At 41.2% G+C, this 27,355-nt stretch overlaps 1 protein-coding gene across 22 annotated transcripts in view; it reads right to left on the reverse strand.

The window, feature by feature from the left end:
* nfasca (neurofascin homolog (chicken) a) overlaps nucleotides 1-27,355 on the reverse strand; it is a 155,230-nt gene that overhangs the window by 57,912 nt on the left and 69,963 nt on the right. For 16 of the 22 annotated variants that reach the window (XR_015088036.1, XR_015088035.1, XR_015088037.1 and 13 more), the window contains exons 3-14: nucleotides 25,614-25,756; nucleotides 22,661-22,827; nucleotides 19,181-19,198; nucleotides 15,946-16,051; nucleotides 12,176-12,372; nucleotides 11,957-12,079; nucleotides 8,043-8,213; nucleotides 7,336-7,383; nucleotides 4,399-4,510; nucleotides 719-903; nucleotides 491-622; nucleotides 165-308 (exon numbers count right to left, since the gene is read on the reverse strand). Coding sequence is in view for 18 of the 22 variants with exons in the window: in XM_086039729.1 (XP_085895855.1) it covers nucleotides 165-308; nucleotides 491-622; nucleotides 719-903; nucleotides 4,399-4,510; nucleotides 7,336-7,383; nucleotides 8,043-8,213; nucleotides 11,957-12,079; nucleotides 12,176-12,372; nucleotides 15,946-16,051; nucleotides 19,181-19,198; nucleotides 22,661-22,754 (1,330 nt within the window). In the remaining 4 variants the exon portion in view is untranslated. The remainder of the gene's footprint in view (nucleotides 1-164; nucleotides 309-490; nucleotides 623-718; nucleotides 904-4,398; nucleotides 4,511-7,335; nucleotides 7,384-8,042; nucleotides 8,214-11,956; nucleotides 12,080-12,175; nucleotides 12,373-15,945; nucleotides 16,052-19,180; nucleotides 19,199-22,660; nucleotides 22,828-25,613; nucleotides 25,757-27,355) is intronic. The other 6 variants (XM_086039731.1, XM_086039730.1, XM_086039741.1 and 3 more) reach the window with 3 other exon arrangements.

A 27,355-nucleotide genomic window follows, 5' to 3' on the forward strand; every position in this document is an offset into this window, starting at 1 on the left:
TCTAAGTCTAAGACTGCAGAGAGTAACAGCATTAGCATCACCTTACACACACAACCCTCATATTTATTACTGGACAGAATGTTTTATGGTGACACCACCTGGCAAAGAGACGATCAGTGAAACTCCTCCATTTTTTAAATTGCATCCCACCCTCTAGATCTCACCAATGACACTGACGAAGGCATTTGCTAGAAGATAACCGTGCTGGTTCGAGGCATTGCATTGGTAGACTGCACTGCTTCCCATCTGCACCGAGCGGAAGATGATAGTGTCACCCATCAGCTGTCGACTAGGATCGGGCAGAGAGCCTTCGGAGGAGGGGCAAAGGAAAAGGGGGAGAACATTAATGATTACTATGAAATGTTTTATTCTAGTTACATTTAGTGTCAGATAATTGTAATGGATATCTAATTAGAAAACCCATCAAGAAATGTGACCTCAAATGTAGTTGTACAAATGTAGTTACACATGAACTTGAGACAGCACTTACTGTCTATAGGTATGCTGTTAACCAGCCATTGGATGCTCGGTTTAGGGTTGCCATTTGCCCGACAGACCAGACGGCCATTGTCTTCTGGAGCTAGCACCAGGTTCGTTGGTTTGTCCAGCCAGTAAGGAGCCGCTGTGGAACAGGCGAAGGATACCAAAAACTCAGTTTCATGCTGTCCGGTATATTGCAGATAAGCAGTCAGAAAACACCTGGCTGTAATTAACTCACCTTTGACTTGAACAAAAATCGAGTGACGTATGCTACCTAAATGATTGTTGGCCATGCATACGTATTCCCCAGCATCTTCCTCTGACACACTGTTAATCTTCATGGTCTTGTTGTAATTCTCAAACTTCACTTTTTGTCCAGGCAGATCACCACCCTTCTTAAACCATTTGATAGCGGGTGTGGGGCTGCAGGTGAAGACATACACAGATCAACACATGTACAACATGTACGATGAGTGAATTTGTAGTGGTAAGCCCACATCATCATATTTATTTTGGGATAAATAAACCCCCAAAATATCAACAAGTCCATACAGCAGAGCTTGTCATGCTGTGAACTTAAAGGAACATTTTAATGACAAGCATGTATAGACATGCAGTATTTGACCATTCCCAAAAATGCCCAATGTCGGTTGTTTTTAGTTATTCTACAAACCCTGACAAAACTTATGGAATCACCGCTCCAGGAGGATGATCATTTAAATGTTTTAATGTCATGTCATGTCATCTTCCAAACCGCTTATCCTATACAGGGTCACGGGGAGGTGCTGGAGCCTATCCCAGCCGTCAACGGGCGAAGGCAGACTACACCCAAACTGGTCGCCAGCCAGTCACAGGGCACACACAGACACTGTCACTGAGCGGGAATTGATCCCACGCTGCCCGCACACAACTCAGGAGTGTGTACCACTACACTATCAGTGACTTGTTTTAATGTTTAAATGTTTAAATGTCTTTGCAGAAAAAAGGCAAATCACATTCCACAAAATATTTTTTTTATTAATAGAAAAGGCCTTTAATAAACACTAAAGGAGCGCTTCATCAATGGGACACTTGGACAACATCAGTACTAAAATGCCCACCTCAAAAGACCCTGTAGTGATTTAAGGTCTTTTTTTGTGAGTAGGTTTACAACAAATTTCCTTATGTTATGTTTTCGGTCTCAGCGGTCTACGTCACGCGAGGAAGGCATGCTTGGTAATATTGTTCGCTTTGTCAGTTCTGTTGTCTAAAACGGTGACCAAAATGCAAATGCACATTACTACTCTTGTCCACTTCAAACTGTGAAAGTATAAAAGTGTTCTGCACAATAGTTTGGATTTTTTGACATAAAACGTGATCTCATCATGATCACCTCCACAAAATCAAAAATACTGTGGCGATTGCTCCTCCACTTTCACAAGCTGAAGCGGACAAGAGCATGAATGCGCACACGAACTCCGACTGGTTATATTTCGGACATTTAGCGACGCTAAACTCGTGTCTCAGGAGGGAGAGAGACGCATCTTGAAGCAGCAGCAGGCAGATTGGAGCCCCCGGCTTCCCTCCCCGGTTAAAGGTAGGATTGAGACAGCGGAAGTTTAGCAACAACTAGCTTCAGGCCGTGAAAACAAAAGGCGTTAGCACAACAACATTAGCTCCTTACTGTCCGCCTAGCATGTGGAGGTGAAGGTGAGCCTGTGTCTTCATGTCGCATCGCAAACAGTCGCGCGGTGTCTCTGCTTTTTGTTTGCAGCTCCCTTCTGCCCGAGTTAAGCGGCTTGAGAGTGACAAAAGCCCTCATCGAACAGCGAACGAAAAGTTCCAGCGAGGCTGACTGCACAGCCGAGTGTGTGGCCGGAATGGAACACGCCATTTCGGCTGTTACCTTCCATATTGGACGGCGAGTTGTAAGCCGAAAATCTGGGGCAGTCCTTATCCAAATAAATGTGCACGTCTCATTTCCACTTCAGTCTCTGTAAATATCCTGAGTAGTGTTTAATGCCTCGCCAGTGCTAACCGTGATCAGCAAAGAAGCAGTGTTTTTTTTTTGTTTGTTTTGTTTTTTTTCAAGCAAAGAAGCAGTGTGCGCTGGTTCCAGCCTATGTAGCTCTGCTGACTTCCACATTTCCTCATTCTCATATAAATCAGCCACGGAGAGGTTAATCCTTTTGATATGTTGAAGAGGGCATTAGGAGAGATGTCCACATAAATTTTGGTGCCAATTGATCGCCGTATTTGGACGTTATAAGGAATGAAAGTACAATGATTTCCAATGGAGGGTTTGGAATCGGTCCCTCGCGTGACTCCGACCGAACAAGGATAAAACGGTAGGGTGCGCGGCCATTCTGCTCATTAACAAGGGGCGTTATTCATAGAGTCACTTATTTCCTAATTTCTCCCAAATTTATTGATAAAATAGAAAATGACAACTTTTTTCTTTTCCCTGATCAAAAAATATATGAAATGAACTTGTTAGTGAAAACGTGGCCATCCCCACCGTCCGTTTAATTTTACATGTAGCTTTGTTGGTAGTAATTAATTAGCTTAGCTTGGAAAAACGCATAAGAGCTGAAAAATACACCTCCATATTGCTTTATTTTGCTTTTATGGCAACAGTTTCAATATACGGGTACGTCTATGTTGGGTCCAATGGGACGTAACGTGTGCCAACTCACTGCTGGACAATAGGCACACATTGGACAACGAGGAGGACACAAAGAAAAACAATGCCATGATGCATTGTAAAAATTTTAAAAGGGCACATCCTTGGCGCAAACGGTGGCTTGTTGGTCATTATGTCCATGCCAGAGAATTCCGTGTCCGTAAATTAAGCCGCTGAGATACCGGACCAAAGCAGCACTCTGTTCATCATGCGTGCAAGGTACGGTACTGTATTAATTCCAGCATTGTCCATACGCATGTGGCTTTTGAAGGAGCACTATGTCTGCTGCACTTCCTGATCCACTTGTTCTCCAATGTGTATTTTGTGCCATCAGAAGAACGCTGCATCTTTCACATCAAAAGCAGAATCTCACTCATTAGACTTATTTCATAGTATTGGCTGGAAACGATATGGCTTCATTCTTTCCAACCTCTATGCAAACTTGTGCATTTATTGAAGACTGACTGACTGATTGCCTGCCATCTCCCCTTTTCCTTTACCTGACATGCCGCTCCATATCCTCAATGACTGTGGACATTTGCACTCTTGTCTTCATATATTTCATTTCATTGGAGTGGCACCAAAAAAAAGGTGCCAAATGCAGGTACGCCATTTACTACTGAATGTCACTTTCATCCAGTCATTTACAGTCCATAATTGCTTTTCTTCATCCCACTGTAGCCTTGTTTGTTTCTGTTTAAGTGTTAAGGATGGCTTTTGTTTGTATTTTCTGTATGTAAATCCCATTTGCTTTAGGAACGGTTTCTTACAGTTGAGTGAAAGATGTTGAATCCAATTTCCTCCCATTTGGTCAAACATATTGGTTGAAGTTTATTATCTTGATGCTTTGAGGTCTTCCTTGGTCTACCAGGACGCTTCCCTTTTCAAACCATTTCATTTTGTTTAGATTTGATCAACCTCCAGGAGCGGTGATTCCATAAGGTTTCCGTGGGGTTGTATATTCTACAGTGTGGGCTCTATATTTGTAGATGGTGCAGCTGCTCTCAACATAATAACGACCGGATCTTGATTTTTGTGCCAGCGCAAGCCTTGTTTTGCCTGGGAATTTGGAAGACCGCTCTGTGCCATGGCGGGCGTTCTGGCATCCTTTGACATTAGCCCGGCGCATCTGACAATTTGGTGGCTGAAAGTTGACCTGTTGGAACCGCCTCTAACTATTGGAGCAGGTAGTGAAATTGGGCATGAAAATAGAGCCCTGTGCGTGTGTGTGCGTGTGTGTGTGTGTGTAAACTCACAGTCCAGCAGCAATACACTCCAGCAGCAGTTGTTCGTCTCTCAGCACCATTTTGGAGCTTTCACTCCCCGACGGTGAGAGAAAGGTTGGCGTGGACTCGGCTACTTTACGGCCTACAAATGAGTAAAAAGGGCCATTTGAACTATTCACGATTAAATACTGTATTACAGGTTCTTTATAGTACAGCACACTGGATACTCTGAGCGTATTGTTCTCTTTATAGCAATTGCCACCTAAATAGAATGCTCTAATTCTGATAACTTCCGAATGGCTGTATTCCATTTCCGCAAGGCATTGTCGCTCTCTCCAGTCTGGTGAGGTCACGGCGGCCAGTAAATGGGTCCAACACCCTCTGGCTTCTCTCACAGGAAGACATTAAGAGAAACAGAAACAACAACAACAGGGCCATCGATCTTGCTTAATGTTTGCCAAGGGAACCGAGGTGGCAGAGATTGTCATTAAAAGCCCAGAAAGAACAGCCAGTGAAATCTGTCCTATATTTTTCTCTGTGATGACACTAGTGCGGCATCACAATGAAGAATATTTTAAATCATTCATTTGATACGTTTTTATGTGCTTCTAAATCTTATAGAGCCTAGCTTGGCAAAGATTTTTCTGCTTTGCCAAGCCAAGCCTGCCAAAAACTCTTTCAAAGGGAACCTTTGTCTCAACAAGTTGGCTTTCACGCTTTCAGGCCTTTTATAGAAGCTTAACACATTAAGAAATGTGTGACATGGAGAGAGGGAGACACAGATCTGCAGTATAAATAGGTAAACTACTGGCGCTGATGCCAGGTTTGCTCAACAGATGGGAAGGCCAGCAGCAACAAAGTGCTGTCTTTCTACAAAGGCGACAATATCAAAATATGAGTAGTATCTTAAAGCGGAAGTCAACCCAAAAATGTTCTTTACAAGAACATGTTCTATGCAGGCCCTCTAGTCAAAACATGGCATTCTGATTACTTTTGCGTTTGTGGAATATGAGTTAAGCAGTAAAATCCACCTGTTTTTGTTCATCTCAGGGGGCGGCCATTTTGCCACTTGTTATAGACCGAAAATGACATCACAGTTGCTGTGTATCATGACTCACCTTTAAAAAACAGGTGAGCCGTGATTGGTCGTTAACCGAGCCCTGAACAACTGTGATGCCATTTTCAGACGACAGAAGTGACAAAATGACCACCCCCTGAGATGGATAAAAATGGGTGGATTTTACACTTAACTCATTTTCCACAAACACAATGTTAATCTCAATCCCATGCTTAGACTAGTGAAGGTGCATAGAACATATTCCACCCATCTATTATCCATACTGCTTATCCTCACAAGGGCATGCTGGAGCCTATCCCAGCTGTCTTCGGGCAGTAGGCGGGGGACACCCTGAATTGGTTGCCAGCCAATCACAGGGCACACAGAGACAAACATCGCCACTCACAATCCCACCTAGGGGCAATTTAGAGTGATCAATTAGCCTGCCATGCATGTTTTTGGAAGGTGGGAGGAAACCGGAGTACCCAGAGAAAACGCACGCAGGCACGGGGAGAACATGCAAACTCCACACAGGGAGGCCGGAGCCGGGATCGAACCCACGACCTTTGAACTGTGAGGCGGACATGCTAACCAGTCGACCACCATGCCGCCGTTGAACATATTAGTGCAAACATTTTGGAGGGGTTGACTTCCCTTTTAAACCGGGTACCGGGTACCAGGTACAGATCTTTCAAATATCAGTACATGCAAATAGTCATTATGGATTAGATACCAGTTCTTCAAATACAATGATGTCTAAATTCAATCTGACAATGCACACATTATTTGTTTTAACATGAAACTTGAACTGTCGAGTCGAACACCTTAAAACTCTTAAGGAAGGAATTAAATTCCTCTATAATCACAAAAACTTGGCCTTCAAACTGTCATAATGTTTTACATCACATAAGACATTCTCTTGAGAATACAAACACAGCTCATGCTTACACAGCATAGTAAACTAAAGTCTAATTTCATAAATGCCTTGCATGGGCTGTGCTTAATATTTATTTATTCATTGATTTATGTATTTATTTATCTATCTATTTATTTACTGGTTAGCATGCCCGCCTCACAGTGCAGAGGTTGTGGGTTCGAATAGGGCCCTTGGCCTTCCTGTGTAGAGTTTGCATGTTCTCCAGGTGCCTGCGTGGGCTTACTTCGGGTACTCAGTTTCCTCCCACATTCCAAAGACATGCATGGTAGGTTAATTGGACACTCTAAATTACCCCTAGGTGTGATTGTGAGTGTGGATTGTTTGTCTGTGTGTGCCCTGCGATTGGCTGGCAACCAGTTCAGGCTGTACTACTGCCCTAAGACAGCTGGGATAGGCTCCAGCATGCCCACGACCCTCGTGAGGATAACGGATGGATGGATTATTCATTTATTTATATATTATGAAGACCATGGAACTGGACATTTACACACAATGCGGTATAGTAGTACACGCTGTCCCGGATGCTCAGTACAGTATTGCTAATGTAGAAAAACACGATGTGTTTAATACGTATTCGGAAAACGGCTGCAGGATTCAGTCTGATAAACTGATCAAACTGTTGGAAAAGTCAATGAACGTCTCAAATGTATTAGTCTGATGTTGTAGGTTAAACAAGAAATATCAATCCATCCACCCATTTTCTGTACCCTTACTCATTCTCAGCCCTAATGAGTAGGGGTACAGTGAGCTGAAACCTATCCCAGCTGACAAAAGGAAAAAGGAATTCATATTTAGGCCTGTTTGTCTATTACAGGTGCATAACTTGCAAGATTCTCAAAATATTAGTATGTTAAATTAACACTGAATGTTTAGTTTGTGGTGAGTAGGTGAATTGAGCATGATGTAAGCTATTATTGTGCTAATCATGTTATAGTTGGACAGGAGACGGAACTGCCCATACATCGTGACTCACCACCATATGGGTCACTGTCATTGTAAGAGGTGTCATTATAAGGATCGTCTGAAAACACATGAACAAGCATGCACATACACAGACATTCGCACAAATAAACCAACCAAAAGTCAACATATTCGGATAATATGCTAGCAATGCGACAGTGATGACAAAAAGCCGCAACATACTATCAAGGAAATCTCTTCCATTTTGCCGTTGGAATAAATGCATCTCATGCCATGACATGGTATCACCTCTAGATGGGGACATATTCCAAAAGAGGTCATTTTGTGTGCAGTACCAATTGTTGTTCGACTTTTCCCCTCAGGGGTGGTCGTACTTGTCAAAATATACACAGCCGAAAGGCTTTATGTTATACAGTATTACCGCTTGCATTAGCTTCTTCATATTGTTATTAAATGAGTATGATTATATCGCTGGCATCGGGCCGGAACCTTTTTTACAAACCTACTATTGGTCAGTCCACACATATGGGTGTTCATTTATTCATTTTCTGAGCCACTTATGTGTTATTTTTTTACAAATTACTGACTAATCCAAGGTGTTGAAAATGGCTTGCTGTCTTTGACAATGCAATGTTAATGAGTGAACAAAAATGGTGTTTTGGGGTTGCTTGGAGATAAGGATTCCGCCCGATGCCAGAGATATCTTTCATCAGCATGGCGTGTCTGTTTTTGGAGTATGGTTGTGTGTTGTCCACTCACTGGTGAGAACTTTGAGAGTGAAGGGGTTCTTCTGCTGGATTGTGTGAGTGAAGAGGAAGCGAGCATTGCAGCTATAGTCGTTCTGAGCGTCTTGGGCCATGACATTGGAGAAATACAAGTCTCCATTTAAACCCTTGGACACTCGCTTATCCTGTGAAATCGGACTCATCACTGGGGCAGGGAGGAGGGAAAGACAGAGAGGGCTGGATTTAAACAATATTCGTCTTGGCTATGCGATGACACAGGCTTGTGACAGTCAACATATGATATGCAGAAAAATGATTGCACATTTTATGAAAATGAAGTGAAAATATCAATTGTACATTCAAACCCGAAAAGGATTGTAACAGTGGGGCCAATTCCTTTATTTTTGTTGCATAGTGTAAACATTTGACATCGCAAGAGGATAAAGAGACAAAAGAGTAACATTTAAGATTTTCTTTGTTGCTATTTACATCTTTCTCCAGTATGCAGAACAAAGACAGCATTAAATGCAGTGCTTTAAGTGGGCTGGTACGCACCAGTACGGAGTACCAGCACTTCACTTTTTAGAATCCAGCGTACCGGGACTTTTCACATGAGCCCACAGTACCCCCTCTTGCTCTATTTCTCTTTTGTGCTTTGTGATACTCCTACTCTATGGCTGTACTACACTACCCACAGTGCACCGGTACACGCCACATGCCTTTCCCCAGCGAAATTCACTCTGACCTCTTACTCTGAGAGTAGGCGCATCTGGAAATTTGGTTACAAAAAGTACACTACATTTTAGACTCGGTAAAAGCAGGTCTAACTCGTGGCGCAGGTTGTGTAATGTGATTTTGCTGCATTTGATCAAGGTGCAGGCAGACAAATTTGGCGCTCCGCGGATGTTATGTGGTGAATCATCGTATTTCATGCATAGATATGACAACAGCGTGGGACAATGATTGTAGAAATTAATTAATTGAACGAATTATATTCATTATCATCTTAGAATTATTTAACAGTACCCCCCGTCACAAATGGGGTTGGGAGGATCCATGTCACACAGAGACACACCCACGATTGGGGGTCATCCGACTCCATCATCCACAAGGGTAGATCTTGCAGTTTACCTGCCGATATCATGCACGGACCCCAGTGAGTCTATTTCTGTTTCCGTAATCTCAAGCACTACGTACTGTGCTCCCAAATGAGGGATGGCGCTCTCTCTCCCTGCTTTGCTTCTGAATGTCATTAACTGTTGTTGTGTTTGTCGTGTTTGTAAATGTTTGTAGGTGTTGTGCTTTTGTTTGTGTGAAGCACACTGAATTTCCTTGTGTAAGAAATGTGCTATATAAATAAGACTGCCTTGCTTGCCTCTCGGATTGGCCGGAAAAAGACTACTTCCAGCCAACAATAGTGCACAAAGGCGCAAATGGCCCGTTCGACCTGTGCAGTCTAGCAAAATGCCAAAATAAAGATAACTCCACTCATGTGCACAGTTAAACTGCGCCTTGCACTAGACTTGTGCTGGGAATGAAAATAGGGCCCTTAATATTTAGTTGCACTTCCTTTGCTTGAAATAATCGTATCAAGTCTAATGTGACTAATTCACATTATTAAACATTTGCATTGTTCTTATATGATGATTTTCACTCCAGCCCATTTTAGTTGTTATTCTGGGAATTTCTCCCTTCAGGCTCCTCTTTATCAGGTAAAAGTATATGCTCTACGGGGTTTATGTCCAAGAATTCATTTGGGCTGTCTAAAACCTTCCACTTGGTTCCCATGCAGTGCATTTTGGGCCACAATCTCAACGGATCTCCAAAGCAGTTTGTTTGCAGCTTTCTTCAAGTTGGCAGACATGTTTTGATAACTTTTGAGTTGATCATTTTTCCATCATGTGATGGGGCAAATTAAGATTGGTGAGATTGGTAACCCTAACCCACAGGAAGCAATTCAAGCCAAAGCCTTCTTCAAATGTTAGGCCTCTCCATCACTTTAATAGTTAAAGTCACTTTAGCTATGGTCCACTGATAGTGTAGTGGTACACACGCCTGAGTTGTGTGCGGGCAGCGTGGGATCGATTCCCGCTTAGTGACAGTGTCTATGTGTGCCCTGCGACTGGCTGGCGACCAATTCGGGGTGTAGTCTGCCTTCGCCCATTGATGGCTGGGATAGGCCCCAGCAACTCCCCGCGACCCTGTATAGGATAAGCGCTTTGGAAGATGATGACTTTAGCTATGCTTCTCATCAGTTCATAAAAATGTGTTGAGGTCAGCCTGATCTTCCCTATTCCTCTTGCTCATGAGTAGTTTGCTCTATGTTGTATAGTCTTTCACAAAATTGGTTGGTTGAACTGACGAAGGCCAGTGGTTTTGGCCAATGGCTCTGATTGAGTTTACATCCAAGTTGGCAGCTCCCTGGATTTCATGTTGGTTAAACCTCAACAAGTATAAATATAATCTTCATGGACATAAACCAAATTTGAAACTGAGTGTGGACATTCAGCGCTAATCATTGTTTTAATAATCGATGTAATAGCAGACACCTGGGTAACAAAACAAATGTTCCAATGCTTTTGTTCACATGACAAAAGACGCTATCCTTTACCTTTCGTCCCAAATTCAGATATAATTAACTGGAAATAAAATCGACTATGATCTATTTTCTCATGTTCATCTTTTAACTCAAATGTTTTCAGTCCACCACCACCAAAATAAAGGAATTGGTCTATTACAATACTTTTGAAGGGTAAAGTACAGTTTTGCAATACATAAATTGAAAAAAATCACACACACACAATGGAGTGTCATAATGCGTTGACAATCTCAGGCTGGGCTATATGGCTGAAAAGTGAGCACGATATACTGCAAGTATTTCATGTTGGTCCATATTAGGGATGCAAAAATGTATCGAAAATCGATATAAAATCAATATGAATGCTTAAAATATGCGTCAATGTAAAAAAAAAAAAATCGATTTACTGTACTATTGAACCCCCTGAAAAAAGGCTGAAACTATGTAATTTTATGTTAACATATAATAATTTGTTTAACCTATGATATTTAATTGTAAGACTTAAATAAGTCAAAGCAACTATGAAAACGTCAAATAAACTGGTCAATATAAAGATTAAATAAACTTCTTTTTAAACATAACGTGCTTAGTAGGACTCAGCGATATGGCTGAGAAATGTTTCACAATATAGTAACGTATACTGTAAAGTATTTCATATCAGTCAATGTTGATAATTATTGTTTTTTAACCTATTTTTTTAAAAATGAACTGTTTTGTGCACGTTTTAATGTAGTGTAATGTGCAGTTTCACTTCCACCAGTACATTGTAAAAGCTTATTTGCATTCGATGAACTAACACTCCCTTGCAGTGCATACGTTATCGTTGACCAACCGTCTTAGGACTACTTTATCTTTTTAGCTGACTCATTATTGTCATAGTCCATTCATATTTTACTTGCTTGATTTTAACTTGAGTGCGATGCCAAGGGGGATATGGCTAACACTGGCGCTAGCACGTCAAAGACGGGGAAACACCACGTCTCCGTCCGGAGGTGTTTATCGGTTATCGGGTTATCATGCATAATGTCATCTTATTGCACTAAGACGACTAGTCATTTGTTAGAATGAAGTTACGCCACTCTCTCGTTTCATGAGAGTATGCCACATGCACTTGTCGTAGGTTCTTTTTCGTTTGTTTGTATGTTTCTTCTTTGTTGGTTTGGATGCTCCTTCGTTGGTTTAAATGCTTATTATTACACAATGCCGCGGACAGGGAATGCTTTTCTGATTTTTTTTCCCCCAACATTTTATCAAAGGCATTTTCTATTGATACCGATCATGTGACTCGCAATACATATTGATACTGAATTAGCCCTAATTTCATCTAATGCTGTGGAAGGTGTGTATTTTCATGAATAATTGCTGCTCACGACTGTTCATCCAGAAAGTAAATGGAGGAGGGAGGCCTGGAGGGGGGTTGCAGGGGAGGACAAGTGAGGAGCCCTCAGTCACCACCACTGGCTCCAGCACTTCCTTAGGCCACAGAGGTGCCTCTGGAAAATGACAAGGGGGGAAATGTAGTGGATAAAGATTGATAAAATAAAAAAGGAAAAGTAGATACAACATAAACTGTGTGCTAGTATTCTTACTGGAGACCCGAAGTAGAATTTTGTTGGACATCGCCATTCCGTGATCATTGCCAGCAAAACACTGGTATTCTCCTTCATAATCCTCCGGCCGTCCTCCATTCCGAAAGCCGATTTCCAGGGTTCCCGAGCGTTTCCGCATTGTTACACGCGGATCTTTTCCAATGTTGAAAAACTTGCCATTCCTTCTCCAGGAGAACCTGAGCCATTAAATAGAGAATGAAAGAGTTAACTTTGGATGGACTTTGGATGGATTTGATTCTGATGTTGTATTGTGTTTCATTGCATGCTGGTAATTTTCAGGTCATACTCAGCTCAAACCTTTTCATCATATGGAAAACGCAGTTATTGACCACAGTATCAAGGGAAAGAAAATGTTTACCACGTCAATTCTAAGCATTCACTAGAATTAACAGTGCAGTATCAGCACCTTATTTGGTGAATCCAAGTTATCCGTTGCTATTGATACAAAGAAAATATTATGCATGTTGCAAATTAGAGCTAATTTTCTACCTTCATTTCAGTGATCTCGCAGACTGTCATTTTGACCGTAAAGGAATGCAATTTCATCTCACCACTGTGATACTCCACTTGCTGTCACTTTTGTCTTAATTGTGGTGCTGCTGAAGGACATGATGATGCTTTCTGATTATATAATGGCTTTGTTTTTAGAGATTTACCTGATTTTTAATCAACATTACAGTCACGCTAGGTCTGGTAGCACAAGTGGGTAAAGTAACCAAAAACTGTAGCTAAGTAAGAGTGCTGTTTAGAATGTTATGACTCAAGTAAAAGTATAAAGTAGTCCTCCAAAAGATTACTTTAGTAAGAGTGAGTACTCAGCTTTGGGGGCAATTGCAGATTTATCTATTATTATAAAATATACAAATATACAAAAGTACAAAGTAGGAATGTGCAAATTCAAATTTGCCAAACAATATGACTTCAAAACAATATTTTTAAATAAAATAACAAACTATGGCAAATTCAGTCACAACAAAGAGTCTTAAATTAACTTTATTTACAAGTGTAAAACAATGCAATAGGGTCAGCAGGCAGAGATGATTAATTATACGACTATATATCATTTTATTATGTTGAACTTCGACAGATGGTTTCATCCTCATTCAACAGCCCTGCTGACATCTGCTTTACTCAAAAACAATTTTAGTTCTCCTAACCTTTATCTCCAGTGATGTGCATACTTTGCAAATTGCTTTTTTCTCAGCTCCTTTTGAACGTGCACAACAGTTCTTACAGCAAGGAACAGAGTCCTTCAAAAACGTCCGATTGTGTCGGACAAACTGCGGTTTGTGTTCCCCTGTTGTGGTTGACCTGCTGGCTTGATTCTACATAGCCTTACATTTTGCAAGCAAAGACCGAACCTCTTGTTTCGTTCTAAAGTTCCAAGTGGAGTTCTAATAGGCTGAAATTCTGACATTTTAGGACAACACAAATAACAGCACATGACATAAATGTTATTTTTTTTGTAGACCATGCGTCCATTTTATTTACCGTTTATCCTTCCTCTGAGCAAGTGTGAGCTGGAGCCAATTCGTAAGATAAGCATAGATTTCTGCCATGTGTTATGTAAATTAGTCACTTTGTAACCTTAACTTCAGTGAGGTGGCCAAGCTGACTGTTTTGCTATGTGATTATCTGGCTCCGTCTGATTGGTCAAACTGAAGCAAACATAACTGGTACTGATGTTGGAGGTTGATGAAAGAGACATAAGACTGATAAATCAAAATAGATTGTGCAAGCAATAATAAATACCTGTCGATAAAAAATACAATTAGCAAGCGGAATGTAGCTTAATAAAACAGAGTAAAAGTAGCGTTTCTTCTCACCCAAAATACTCAAGTAAAAGGAATGTTGCAATCAAAACTACTCGAACAAGGACACTTAATCCAAAAATAGTACTTAAAGCGGAAGTCAACCCAAACATTTTTTTCAAGAATATGTTCCCAGCAGGCCCAATAGTTGAAACACGGCATTCTGATTAATTTTGCGTTTGTGGAATATAAATCAAGCGGCAAAATACACTCGTTTTTAGCCATCCCTTGGGGCGTCCATTTTGTCTACTGTCGACTGCAAATGACATCAAACGACCGTTTGGGTCGACTTCCGTTTTAAGTAAAAGTGACGTAGTAAATGTAGCTTGTTACTACCCATCTCGGGACTGGGTGTGAAGATATAAATGTTTAGAGGCCAGAGGTTTTGAAGAAAATGAGGTGAGTGTGTGAGTGTTCCAGTGTGTTACATTGTATAAAAATGATTGTGAGTGAACTGGGAAATGATCCCTTAGGCTGAATGTTTAATGAGCATGACTCAGTCAACTTGCAGCATTATTTTAGCACAATAGTTGTGGAGGGAAGGAGACAGCCACATTGGATAAGAATAATACTCCTCCCTGAGCCGTCACCTTACCGTGGTGGAGGGGTTTGTGTGTCCCACTGACCCTGGGAGCTAAGTTTTGATGCCCCTAGCAGATCACCCTTGGCAAACAGGTCCTGGGTGAAGGACCAGACAAAGCACGACTCAGAAACAGGTTGGATGAAAATCAGCACAAATTTGAGGCCATGGTCCCCAATTGGAAAAGTGTGTTGTGCCCTCTCTGGGTCAGTGATGAAATCCTGTCCCAAGCATCAGAGTCCAAATGTCATCGGGTCTTGTTCACGAATGAGGGAAAAATGGAGCAGTAGATCGACAGGGAGATTGGTGCAGTGTCTGGAAGGTGAGGCTCTGGAATTATCGGCCAATCTACATTCCCACTCTCAACTATGGTAAGAAAATGTGGGTCATAACCCAAAGAACAAAATCAGAGAAGAGCCGCTGCTCCTTCGAGTCGAGAGGAGCCGGATGAGATTGCTTGGGCCTCTGGTTAAGATGCATGAGGTGAGGTGTTCCGGGCACGTCCCACCTGGCAAACGGCCCGAGACAACTCTGAGGACATGCTGGAGAGACTGTTTCCCGGTTGGCCTGGGAACAGAGATGGCTGCAGGATCTCTTCTCTACCGGGGCTAAAGCAGGGCTTGAGCGATACATGGGGGTGGGGGGCTGAGAAAATAATTTATGAATATATTTTGAAATATAAACTGAAATGCTGGAGGGGCGAGCGCCACGGTGTTTGACTGGTTAGCACGTCCACCTCACAGTTTAGAGGTCGTGGGTTCGAATCCGACCCCGGCCTTCCTGTGTGGCGTTTGCATGTTCTCCCTGTGCCTGCGTGGGTTTTCTCCGGGTACTCCGGTTTCCTCCCACATTCCAAAAACATACACGGAAGGCTAATTGGACATTCTAAATTGTCCCTAGGTGTGATTGTGAGTGTGGACGTTTGTCTGTCTCTGTGTGCCCTGCGATTGGCTGGCAAGCAGGTCAGTGTGTACCCTGCCTACTGCCTGAAGACAGCTGGAATAGGCTGCTGCACGCCTGCGACCCTTGTGAGGATAAGCGGTTTGGATAATGGATGGATGCATGGATGCTGGAGGGGCTTAACTAGGGTTACACCGATTTCTGATGGGGTGTAGCACCATCCATGCCTGGAAGAGCTGGATGAAATGGCTGAGGAAAAGGAAGTCTGGGCTTCCCTTGCTTAAGCTGCTGCTGCTCCATGGATGGATGGATGGATGGATAACTACGGGATGTGTGTGCAAGTTTATGCTTCATGCACAGCCAAGTGCCCCAAATAAACAATGCGGCACTGTCCTGTCCCATTGGTGATGTAACCATTAGAGTCATTGAATGTGTGCGCGCGTGTGCGCTTTCCTTACGTTGGCACCGGGTTGCCCTTGGCTTCACACTCGATGATGATGTTATCTCTGGGGTCAACAATGTAGTCCTTCACCGACTGCTTGGTTATAGTAGGGGGCTGTCTCACTGAGGGAAGAGGGGAAACAGGAATGTGGTTACATGCACACTCTTTTCACAAATGCATCTGTTAAAATAATTTGAATGAAAGCGCTTGTTTACAGTCTGAACCTGTGCTCGTAGGGATCTATTGGTTCTTTGTAAAGTATAATAAACTTGCTTCATACAAATATGTTTTGAGACAATTTAGTAGTGATTTGGCCTTTTACAAATTAAACTGAGACAAAAGAAGTTAAACTGAACAATGTCTCATTGTTGTTGTTGTTTATTCTCATTCTCATTGGACCTTTTTGTTCAGTGTAATTTTGTTGGTAAACGTTCATACATCCTGGTGAGTGTTTTCCAGAGGCATGCTATATATATATATATATATATATATATATATATATATATATATATATATATATATATATATATATATATATATAGTGTATACTGTATATACATTCATCTCAACTGTTGTACAGCCTGCTATAAATGAACAGACCATCATGTCCACCTCCAGCTGTGTTCAGCCCATCATACATATTTAATGGGTTACTAAAGACTACCCCCTCTCACTAAACAGAGCCAACATGTCTTTGCCCATTTGCTTTTCTAGCTCACTGAGCCCTTCAGGGCTTTAAATCACTACACACAAACACACACATCGATACACAATTAAACTATCGAGAGAGACACCAAAAGTGGACTGAATTCCTGCCTATCATTAGGAAATGATTTTCTTTTCTTTTTTTACACACACAAGCTAAACACATCCACAAAGAACACATTTTTTATTGTTAATACTGCCCTGACAACCATCTGAATCATACGATGAGGTTAGTTGTGCTAAAAGCGAGACTGAAATATAATTACCACACATCTACATTCTTCAAATGGTATGCAAATTCTAATTAGGATTCTTCTGCTCCTGTTTTCTTTTTTTTTAGTTACCGGGTAGTATGACTTTGTCATAGCTATGTTTAGCATAATGTTACATTGTCCAATGTCAAATGGTAAGTGAATATATACAGTATGAGTGATGGGCAAAGATGCCGGAGGAGCTCAGTAAGAACCAGATTAGGTTAGATAAATTAGATATAAGGTGTGTTCAGAAATATGCTACGTGCTTGGAAACTTCAGCGTTGCTTGAATTTGGTGTTCAGTTATTCTGTGTGCACCAAAAACGGAGTGTCAGAGTGCGCACTAGGCAATCCAACAGGGGACACGGTGCACCAGTGCAGGCTGCATTGGAACATTAATGTGAGGGCAGCACACTCTGTCTCTCCAAACACAGGCACTCTCAGTGCATTTCCGAACACACCCTTAGTTAGCTTACAGGCCTTCTCAGCAATGGATAGCTTTGTAATGACAAAAATGTAAAAACACATTTTCCCCCCAAATCTCCCAGTCTCCTTGATGGGGGAAAGAAGAAGAGGGCGATTGGAAAAATGAGCCCGGTACAACTTCTGAAGGAACAGCAGAGCAGTCCATAGTTGCTAGCTGCTCGCAGCCGCTGCCAGTGGCACTGCTAACACAGACACAGGTGCACACTGACCCTCTGATTTAAGACAGCCATCTCTTGATGAGCCAAGGAGGCCTTCCTTTTCGCCTTATGCAGCTACAAAAGTTGTAATGGTATGAGGACAAAAGACTATGTTCTTGAAGTGATGCAAGCTCTTTGCACTGCGGCAATGCGGCTGCACTTTCTATTCTATCGTTTTTACTTTACTATTAATAATTTCTCATTATGTTGTGATCCAAAACAATATTTCCTATGCATGATTGTTCATTTTTATTTTTAACTATGCAGATTGAATAAATACACTTTTTGTCCGATTTTTTGTGTTGTCTAGTTACTGGCAGGAGCATGACTGCTGCCGGGCGTTGTCTTTCACCAGTGCATTTGGAACATTTTTTCCATGGTTTTGTAGTCACTTGTATTAGGCTTAAGTATTTTGGTGAATATTCTTTGGCCAAATTCAGTTCACACATTAGGGCCTAAAGCGCCTGGCGAAACATCTCTCTAAAACCTAAGGGCGACTTTAGACTCACCCTCTAAAACCCGGAAATTCAACATCTACAAAATAATCGATATCCCAGCCCATGTAGCAGATAGAAACACCATTCCAAAATAATTTGCGAACTCAGACCTGTGCCTTTCACACAGGCTTGAGTTTATTATTATTTATTGTTTCAATAAAAAATGTAGAAATAAAGTGGCAGTGCAAGAGAAGCACTATTTCTAATTTTAAAAAATCGAGTGGTAATTACCATCCTGTATTCTGTTTCAAAACCGTCGATATTGTTATTGTTTATGTCTTAACCATGTACCATGGTCGACTGGTTCTACTGGTTCACAGTCCACAAGCACGTCGTCTATATCACTACCGTCATTTCAGAGCTCCTGCGATCGTCTGCGTCCGCCTTTACTGCTTCAAATAATTCCAGGATATCCTACGACAGCTCACAACACCGTTACGTGCATATTCTGATGCATTTCAATGGCTAAGAGACCGAGAATTGGTTAAAAAACAAAAAAATGACAGATCCATTTTCCCGGCTGTAATACACAACATGCGGTAATGCGCTCCGGCCTAAATGGGTTAAAACTACTTTTCAATTGAACATGCTTGAGGTGTTAGTCAAACTTTTATTGAAAAAAAAACCCAAGAGAACCTCGCAAGTAAGTGAAGTCATGAAAATCGCTTTTTTTTCTTTCAAAACATATCAGTCAACCCCCGGTTAACCTCTGGAGAGAAAAAATCCTGGAGCCGTGTCTGCACTCTACAGAAATTGTTGAATTATGAAATAATAGCTAAATATGTAGTGAGAGATGGAAATAAGCAAGCCCTGATGTGATATTAATGATATTAATCCAAACAGCCCATTAAATTAATTCTGTGTTACGCAACAAGGCTTTGTCCTACAGAGCTAGCGTTAATGTCCTTAAAGCACTAAAATTATTTAATTTGTTGTTCAGTTTTATCTGGCCCAGCTCGAGTTTTAAATTAATGACTCCCAACCTTTCAAAGCAGGGTTGTCACTAATACTTCAACAGTTATGTTTTCTCAGGGCTTGTTGACAACATAGGAGAGGAACCACACAATGTGAGTGTGAAAAACTACAATTAACATGTTAACACAAAAGACTTACGGTCAGCCAGGATCTTTGCTGTTAGTCCAACGTAAAGCAACAGGGGGACAGAAAGTGTGGGCAGATTGTAAAAATGTTAACAAACATATAATATATACAGACACACACATTAGTATAGCATATCGCTGCGTCGGGCCAAAACCTTGTACCTCCAAAATAGTCAATGTTCAGGAGACCCCAAAAATGGCAAGTTTGTTCAACCATTAGCATTGCATCATGAAAAAGCGCAAGCCATTTTTAACACTTCAGATTGGTCAATAATCTGTAAAAATAACACACATGCGTGTGGACTGACCAATAGTATAGATTTTGGAAAAATATATAAAATTGCCAAAATGTGACTTATGAGGTTTTGGCCCGACGCCAGCAATATATTCCATTATGATATTTGACTATTCTATCTATTCTATCCACATTCAACAACATTAGGATATCGTTGCAAGGTCTACAACTACATGTGTTTCGGCTCCATTAAAGTAACACAGGGATGGATAACTTACCTGTTTGTAGTTTTCACATGATGAGCAAAAAGAAAGAAAACACAAACCAGATGAATCATACAGTGCAGACATAAAAGAACATAAGTGCAAAGCTTAATATCAGGACTGATTTTGTGCTGTTGCAGTTGAATGTCATTCAGAGTAAGACAGAATTCCTAAACTCAACATATAGGTTCTCATTTCCTAATTCCTCTTATTTTTTTTACCTTAACTTTAAATAGAGTGCAGTGTAAAATGGACAGTACCATACAATATATTCTGTTGAAGTTTAAGATTATGCCAAACTGAGTTCCCGAAGCAACTTGCATGGCCTTGTGTTATTGATGTTGATAAATAACACACACTTGTGTGCACCACTAAGCATCCTTTGCCTTGAAGTCTTCTATAACTCCTCAGGCTTACAGTAGTTGACCAATAACAAGGTTAAGAAATAATGTGTAGTTTTGTGGGCAACTCTTGCAGGGGTCTATAGAAAGCACGGATCTTAACTTGTCTAGAGTGTACAGTAGTTCTCTGGAAAGAAGATAACGAGACATAATGACGAGACAGTGTGGTTTTCTTCCCTGAGTCGAATCAATCAAAGAATCTTTACACAGTTAAATAAATGTGTCTGGCATGCTGAGGGAACATGTGGGATTATTTTGAAATGCAAGATTATCTTAATTTGCATTCCAATGTAGACTGATTAATAACAAAAACAAGTCATATTTCACTTTCGTCAAAACAACAAATATTGTAGGTATAAGCACAATTTCTTAAAACAATACAAAAGGCTGTTATTTCGTTCATGCTTTTTGTTACAAATTACATATACTCTCTAGTAAATACCTTTCAGTTATACCTTTCAATTTCACAAAGAATAGAACTCTCATGATCAGTTCGTTGTGTGGGTTAAAAAGGGGTCATTCGGTCGCGAAAGAATTGCTTTGTGTTTTGAGTGAATGAACGCGTTTCGGATCAATAGCGCATCATAAATCTTGAGTTAAAAGGTTAGGCAGATTGAGAAGAAACCATAGGGGGTCAATGCAGCTGACAGCAGCATTTCAAGTGTGTGTGTGCTCATTTGATGTTCATGGCAGGTGTCCAAGGGCCAGCAGTGTAAAAAAAAAAAAATCACTTCAATGTAAAATATTTAGCACCATTCAGCTCGCCTCGAAAAACGAATGTATGCACATTTACTCAGTAAAGGATGTGTATTTAATGAGAGGGAAGAAAAATAATATATAGTATATACCGGACTGCACGTGACCTATTTATGGCCTTTGTGCCAGTTTCTAGTTGTCTTGGGAATTTCTAAGACTTAAAATGTTTTACGGCGGACAGGTATTTTAAAGTATGGTATGTCTCATGCTTGCACTGTGTTTGTGAGAATGTCTGCATGTTAAAACAAAAAAACTGTGAGCCATTTACAGAGACAGTGCTATAGTATTCAAGTCAAAGATGTTTGCTCAGTCCCCAGTAATTTAATGGTTCTCAACATTTTTTCATTGGCTACGTTTACATGGACTCATTTAATCGGATAAAAAGCTTGATCGGAATAAAAATGCTTCATGTACACACCCCGGTGAATATTCTGATCCGATCAAGCGCATTCTGATCAAGATTTTATTCCGAACGAGAGGGGTGGTTTATGTCGATTGATAATCCAAATGACGAGCATGAAAACATTTAATCCGTAATTTTGGAACAAACTGTCTTTACCGCGCCTGTCTCTGATGTCAGTATACACGCTTCTGTTATTCACAGAAGCTAGTAGAAAAAGAGCGAGCGAAAGACTTGGCGGGCGCAAGACTGAACCGGATACAATGCAGCTCCATTAACTCGACGTAACAGCGCAAACGGCAAAAATAAGCAAAATCCAAGGATGGTTCATAGAGGGAAATGGGAGGACTGGACCCTTTTGCTTGGGATTGCAGTTATACCACAAATGCAGAACTATCTCAAGGTCTTGTTCACAAGTAGAGAAGGATGGAACTAGGGCTGGGCGATATGATTGACAAATATATTATGATAAAAGTGTTTCATATTGCTCGATATCAATATATATTGATTTTTTTTCTTAAATGATTGAAAATAATGCCTTGAAAAAAAATGATTTTATTATTTATTTATTTATATATATATTTTTTACCATAATACTTAACCTTTAATAACGTCAACATAGCGATGGAAGAGTGAATTAAACAGGTGAGTATAAAGATGAAACTCAGTTTTAAACATAATGTGCTTATTAGGGCTGGGCGATATGTCTGAAAAACGGTAACAATTTAAGTATTTCATATCAGTCAATATTGATCATTGTTGATTTAAAACAGTTAACTGTTTTTGTGTTATGTAGCTTATAGCGGAAGTCAACCTAAACATATTTTTTTTCAAGAATATGTTCCCAGCAGGCCCACTAGTTGAAACACAGCATTCTGATTAATTTTGTGTTTGTGGAATATAAATTAAGCAGCAAAATGCACTCGTTTTTAGCCATCTCAGGGGGCCGCCATTTTGACTTCTGTCGACTGAAAATGACATCACAACTGCTCACGACGACCAATCACGGCTGAGCTGTTTTCTGAATCCGAGCCGTGATTGGTCGTTGTGAGCAGTATGACTCATCGTCCACAATAATCTGGCTGCTGTATTGGACTGTTGTGATGAGAAATAGTTGAGCCTGCTTACTATTTGCTATGTCCCCAATTCCATGAACGGTCACAACCTTTGGGTTGAATCAAATCAATTTTATCAGTAAAATAATACTTTAACATTATTTTAGCATTCTCATTAAATCAATTAATGATAGATGCTGAACTTCCATATCTAGTCAAATAATGGGTATTATCCGCATCTGATTCATTAAGCATCCATTCCAACTGTATCTGAAGGGTTTATTAAAATTACAATTCATGTAATTTTGTTCAAGGTCTGTTTCAATCAAGAAAACAGACTTAGGCTTGGTTAAATTGAGTCAGGTGATTGCTGAGTCACTTACGATCTTGCGGCACTTCGATTGTCACAGATTGGTGCCATAGCAGCAGCTGCAATAACACTAAAGCCAGGGCCAAATGCCCACCCTGCCTCGACATTTCTCCTCCTCTGATTGGCTGGTCTCACCACTCCTGACAGACTTGATACTTCTCTAGGCCAGGCACTGCTGACCTGTAAACAGACAGAAAGAGATAGTTAGAAAAACTGCAATAGTCGTTAGAAAAACTGCAGTACTAGACTGTACTCTATTTATATGTCCACTGACCCATGTGCGTTTGTGTGTGTGTGTGCGTGTGTGTTTTCAGTGCATAAGTTTGAGGCTCTCTCTATCTATAGAGGCATAAGAGGCTGTATGATGGCCTATATTCACAGCTGAGTCTGTGTGTGGCTCCCTAGCTCGAATAGCTTTGAACAGACAACTGAGATGCTGGAGGGGCCCCATAATTTTTCATCAGTGGTATTGGGGGGCCACATAGGACCGTGTACTTCCTAACTATACCTAACTGTAGAACAAAAATAGAAGTTTATATAAGGACAAAGTATGTGCTCCTAATATATTTCTTTTTTCATAATACATTTTTCAACGCATGTATAAAAGAAGCACGATTAGAAAACAAAGGGTTTGAAGCAAACAAAAAAAACCCACATTCTACCATGTTTTTTTTCCAGTGCAAAGGGTACAAAACCGCAGAACAGCAAACCAACTCATTTTATTCTTTTTTTTTTTTTTTTTTTTCACAAAAATCAACTCAATCAAAATTATATTATTGATCTACTATGTTTGTCGTGCATAGCATTCCAAATCCACCCCAAAATATCAAGCCTACTTACTTTGTAATATAAGGCAGTATAAGACCCGCAACTAAGCCATGTCTGTCATCTGGTGATGAATAGTTATATTACAACTTATAATAAGAGTCGACCCTTGCATACTCACATCCTTTTTAAGTAATTATCTTTCAATTCTCAAGAAAATGTAACATTGAATTGAAATGTGAAGCAATAAAATATCTTAGATGAAAAATAGAAATAAAAATGACCCAGGCTCTGTCAAAAAATGCACTTTAACAAAAATTAACACAACAGATACAACCAGTAAGTAAAATGAGATTCTCCTTCAGAATGTCCTCTTTCACGTGGTTGTACAAGGCTGGTATGACTGTTTGGACAATCCACATAAATAGGCAATTTGTACTGCCAATCAAAAGTCTGCAATTAGGTTAAATGTGAAAGAATGATCACAGGATGCATGTTCACAGCATTATTATTATTATTATCATTGTTATTGTTGAGCGTGTATTTTTTTTCAATTATTCCTCAGAAATATAGATTTTTTAATTGTATCTTTTTCTAACTATGCAAGCAGTGCAAATATTCCGCATGCAGAAAAATATAATGTTCTTCCATTGGATGGCAAAAGGAACCATGCCGTTCTTCCATTGGATGGCAAAACGAACCATGCCGACTTGCACAGTGGCGAGCAACATGACAGACAGGAGAGGGAAGAAGCAGCACGAATGAATGTTGATGACATATGTAAACAAACACGCATGTGAATGACCATTTATGGAGTCCGGAAAAGGACTATCGTGTCCATTTTATTCATCAAACAATAAGTCAATATAGTGATTATCGTGGCGGGCATAGTTATAGCCAACGTCTTTGTGAAATCTAGATAGAGCTAGATAACCCTGATCTTAGACTTCTAGAGCTGTTTTAGTGGTGTTATCACTGTCGAGTTACACCTAGAATTGTAGGGTTAGGGTTAGGAATTGTAGATCATTGTAACAGATTTAAAAAGCAGGATGAAGTGGCCTATATTACATAACTCACATTTTTTTGTCAAAATTAGCATAAGTACAGGGGAGACAGGGGCTCTGACTACGTTTACCATGACTAGCTACGGCCCTTGACTGAGCCAGCCAAAGTGTGATCATTCACGGTGCGTGCAATGATGATGAAGGCAGCGCAGCATTTTCAGCTGTGACTTCTTTTTTTAATACCCAGAGCAATAAGTGTCGCGGGTGTAGCAAGTATTCACGTATACTGCACCTGTCACCACGGCACTAAACAAGCTACAAATTGACGGTAGTCATGATTAACAGAGAACAAGCCCTGCACAGCGGCAATGTTATATTGGCAAGGTACATTAGCCTTAATATTGCTGTAAGGAAGCCACGAAGGATCCGAGACTAAGTAAAATGAATACCACAATCCCAATAACAGCAGTTGTCGCTCGCACCAACGCGGGAGTAGAAAGAAGCCTAAAAAGAAGCCTTTCACCGAGTAGGCTGAGATGATTTTTGGCCGCCTCGCGAGCACGTCACACGCATGAGAGCCGATTAGTGGGCCGGACTAAAATCAACTTCCGGCCATTTTTAAAAATTTGTCACCCCCCACCCCTCCGCCCCAAAAATGGGCATCCGGCCGGGCCGGAGGGTCCGACCGGTCCGGCCTAGGGACAGACTGCCCAGCTCTGGTTCTATGCAGGACCACGAGTCTAAATACGGCATTCTCACTAATATTACACTTTTGGAATATGAGTAAAGCAGCAAAATCCACTCATTTTTAGCCATCTCCGGGGGCGGCCATTTTGTCACTTCTATTGACTGAAAATGATATCACAGTTGTTCAGGGCTCAAGTAACAACCAATCACGGCTCACCTGTTTTCTGAAGCTGAGCTGTGATTTGTTGTTACCTGAGCCCTGAGTAACCGTCATGTCATTTTCAGTCGACAGCAAGTGACAAAATGGCTGCCCCCTGAGCTAGCTAAAAACGGGTGGATTTCTAATATTCCACAAACGCAATATTAATGAGAACGTGGTGTTTAGATTAGTAGGCCTGCATAGTACATATTCTCGGAAAGACATTTTTGGGTTGACTCCCACTTTAAATTTCTTTGTATGAGATAAATATACAAATATATAAAAATAAAAATGAAAAAATATATATATACCTGGGCGGCACGGTGGTCGACTGGTTAGCACGTCCGCCTCACAGTTCAGAGGTCGTGGGTTCGATCCCGGCTCCGGCCTCCCTGTGTGGAGTTTGCATGTTCTCCCCGTGCCTGCGTGGGTTTCCTCCGGGTACTCCGGTTTCCTCACACATTCCAAAAACATGCATGGTAAGTTGATTGGACTGTCTAAATTGCCCCTAGGTGTGATTGTGAGTGCGGATGTTTGTCTCTGTGTGCCCTGCGATTGGCTGGCAACCAATTCAGGGTGTCCCCCGCCTACTGCCCAAAGACAGCTGGGATAGGCTCCAGCACGCCCCGCGACCCTTGTGAGGAGAAGCGGTACAGATAATGGATGGATGGATATATATACCTGATTGTGCACGTGCATAGCTTATAAGTAACATTGATCAGTGCAAACCCGTAATGCCCTGTTCGCCGATTTTAGCCCCGAATCTCCCCTCCCGACAATCGTAGGTCGGGGCAGAATCTCGTAATGGCTCAAAAGATAATCTTATCAGATAATCCTGCTGTGTGTGGTGTGCTCAGCCTGATCTCGGCCGCTCGGAAGGACATCCGACCTCAAATGTTGGATGTTTTGGGCCTGACTTTGCATCGTGTGTGCTGTGCCCCGAGGACAAATGAGCACGTAGCCGGTTGACAGTGACTTAAAGCCAATCAGAAAGCGAGGTGACGGGGTGGCTTTTTTCCACTAAAAATAATTCACAAATTAGCCCCACCGTCAAGACACGACCTGAGACCATTTCTGCCTTTTCATCCACCATGTTTGTACACTCCGAAGTCTCGTCTAATCTCGAGAGGTTTTGTGAGATTTTCCATCTGATGTGAGAATATCTGTGAATGAATGTGGTTCGTGTGTGACGTGTTGATCTTGCTGTGTGGCTGCTCACCACGCATGGTACATTCAAAACTGTAATACGCGTGATTTCTCCTAGTCATGTGTGGGGCCTCTCAGAGTTTGGAGGTTGACCAATAATTTTAAAATCCTGCCGTGTGAATCAGGCTTTAGTGTCTGCTCATCTTGGTGTTTGTGATCATGTTGCGATCATGCTAGACCTCTGCCCTCAGAGGACTGGACTGTAGATTGTGGAGTAGCAGAATCTTTTGTGTGTGGTGTTCTGTGCTGAGATTATGGGAGAGGACCACACACTATATGACCAAAACTCTTAAACACCTGATTTTCTGATGATTTTATGTGTGGGGTTTGTCAGAGATCTTCTAATGTTTTAAGTTTTGAAAAATCCTTGTGTGTACCAGGCCTAAATTAATTTCTCAGTTACCTTAACTGGCTTTAAAAGATGTGGACTGTGTGAGATAAAGATAATGTGAAAAAAAAAGATAATGTGGCTTCAATTGTCTGGCAAGCAGTTCAGGGTGCACTCCGCCTACTGCCTGAAGACAGCTGTAATAGGCTCCAGCATGCCCATGACCCTCGTGAGGATGAGCAGTTCAGATAATGGATGGATGGATGAATAAGGGAATGCAGCTTCAGGCCGAGCACACACCAAGCAATGTAGCCCTTACCAACTGAACTCACTGTGTGACTGAGCGCAGTGTTGGGCAACTACTATACTGCTGATCAGTTGTTACATTTAGAAGATCTAATCCATGGTCTCATTCACCATCATCTGGGATTCCTGCCACATCCCATTTTTGCTTCTTCAATCACTCTTGCTTTCCCACGCTGTCAAGAATCTTTTATCATTTTGACATCACTTCAGCTG

Source organism: Filicampus tigris, chromosome 9, assembly GCF_054856515.1.
Source record: "Filicampus tigris isolate MCC_2025a chromosome 9, RoL_Ftig_1.0, whole genome shotgun sequence".
In the NCBI taxonomy this organism is placed as follows: domain Eukaryota; kingdom Metazoa; phylum Chordata; class Actinopteri; order Syngnathiformes; family Syngnathidae; genus Filicampus; species Filicampus tigris.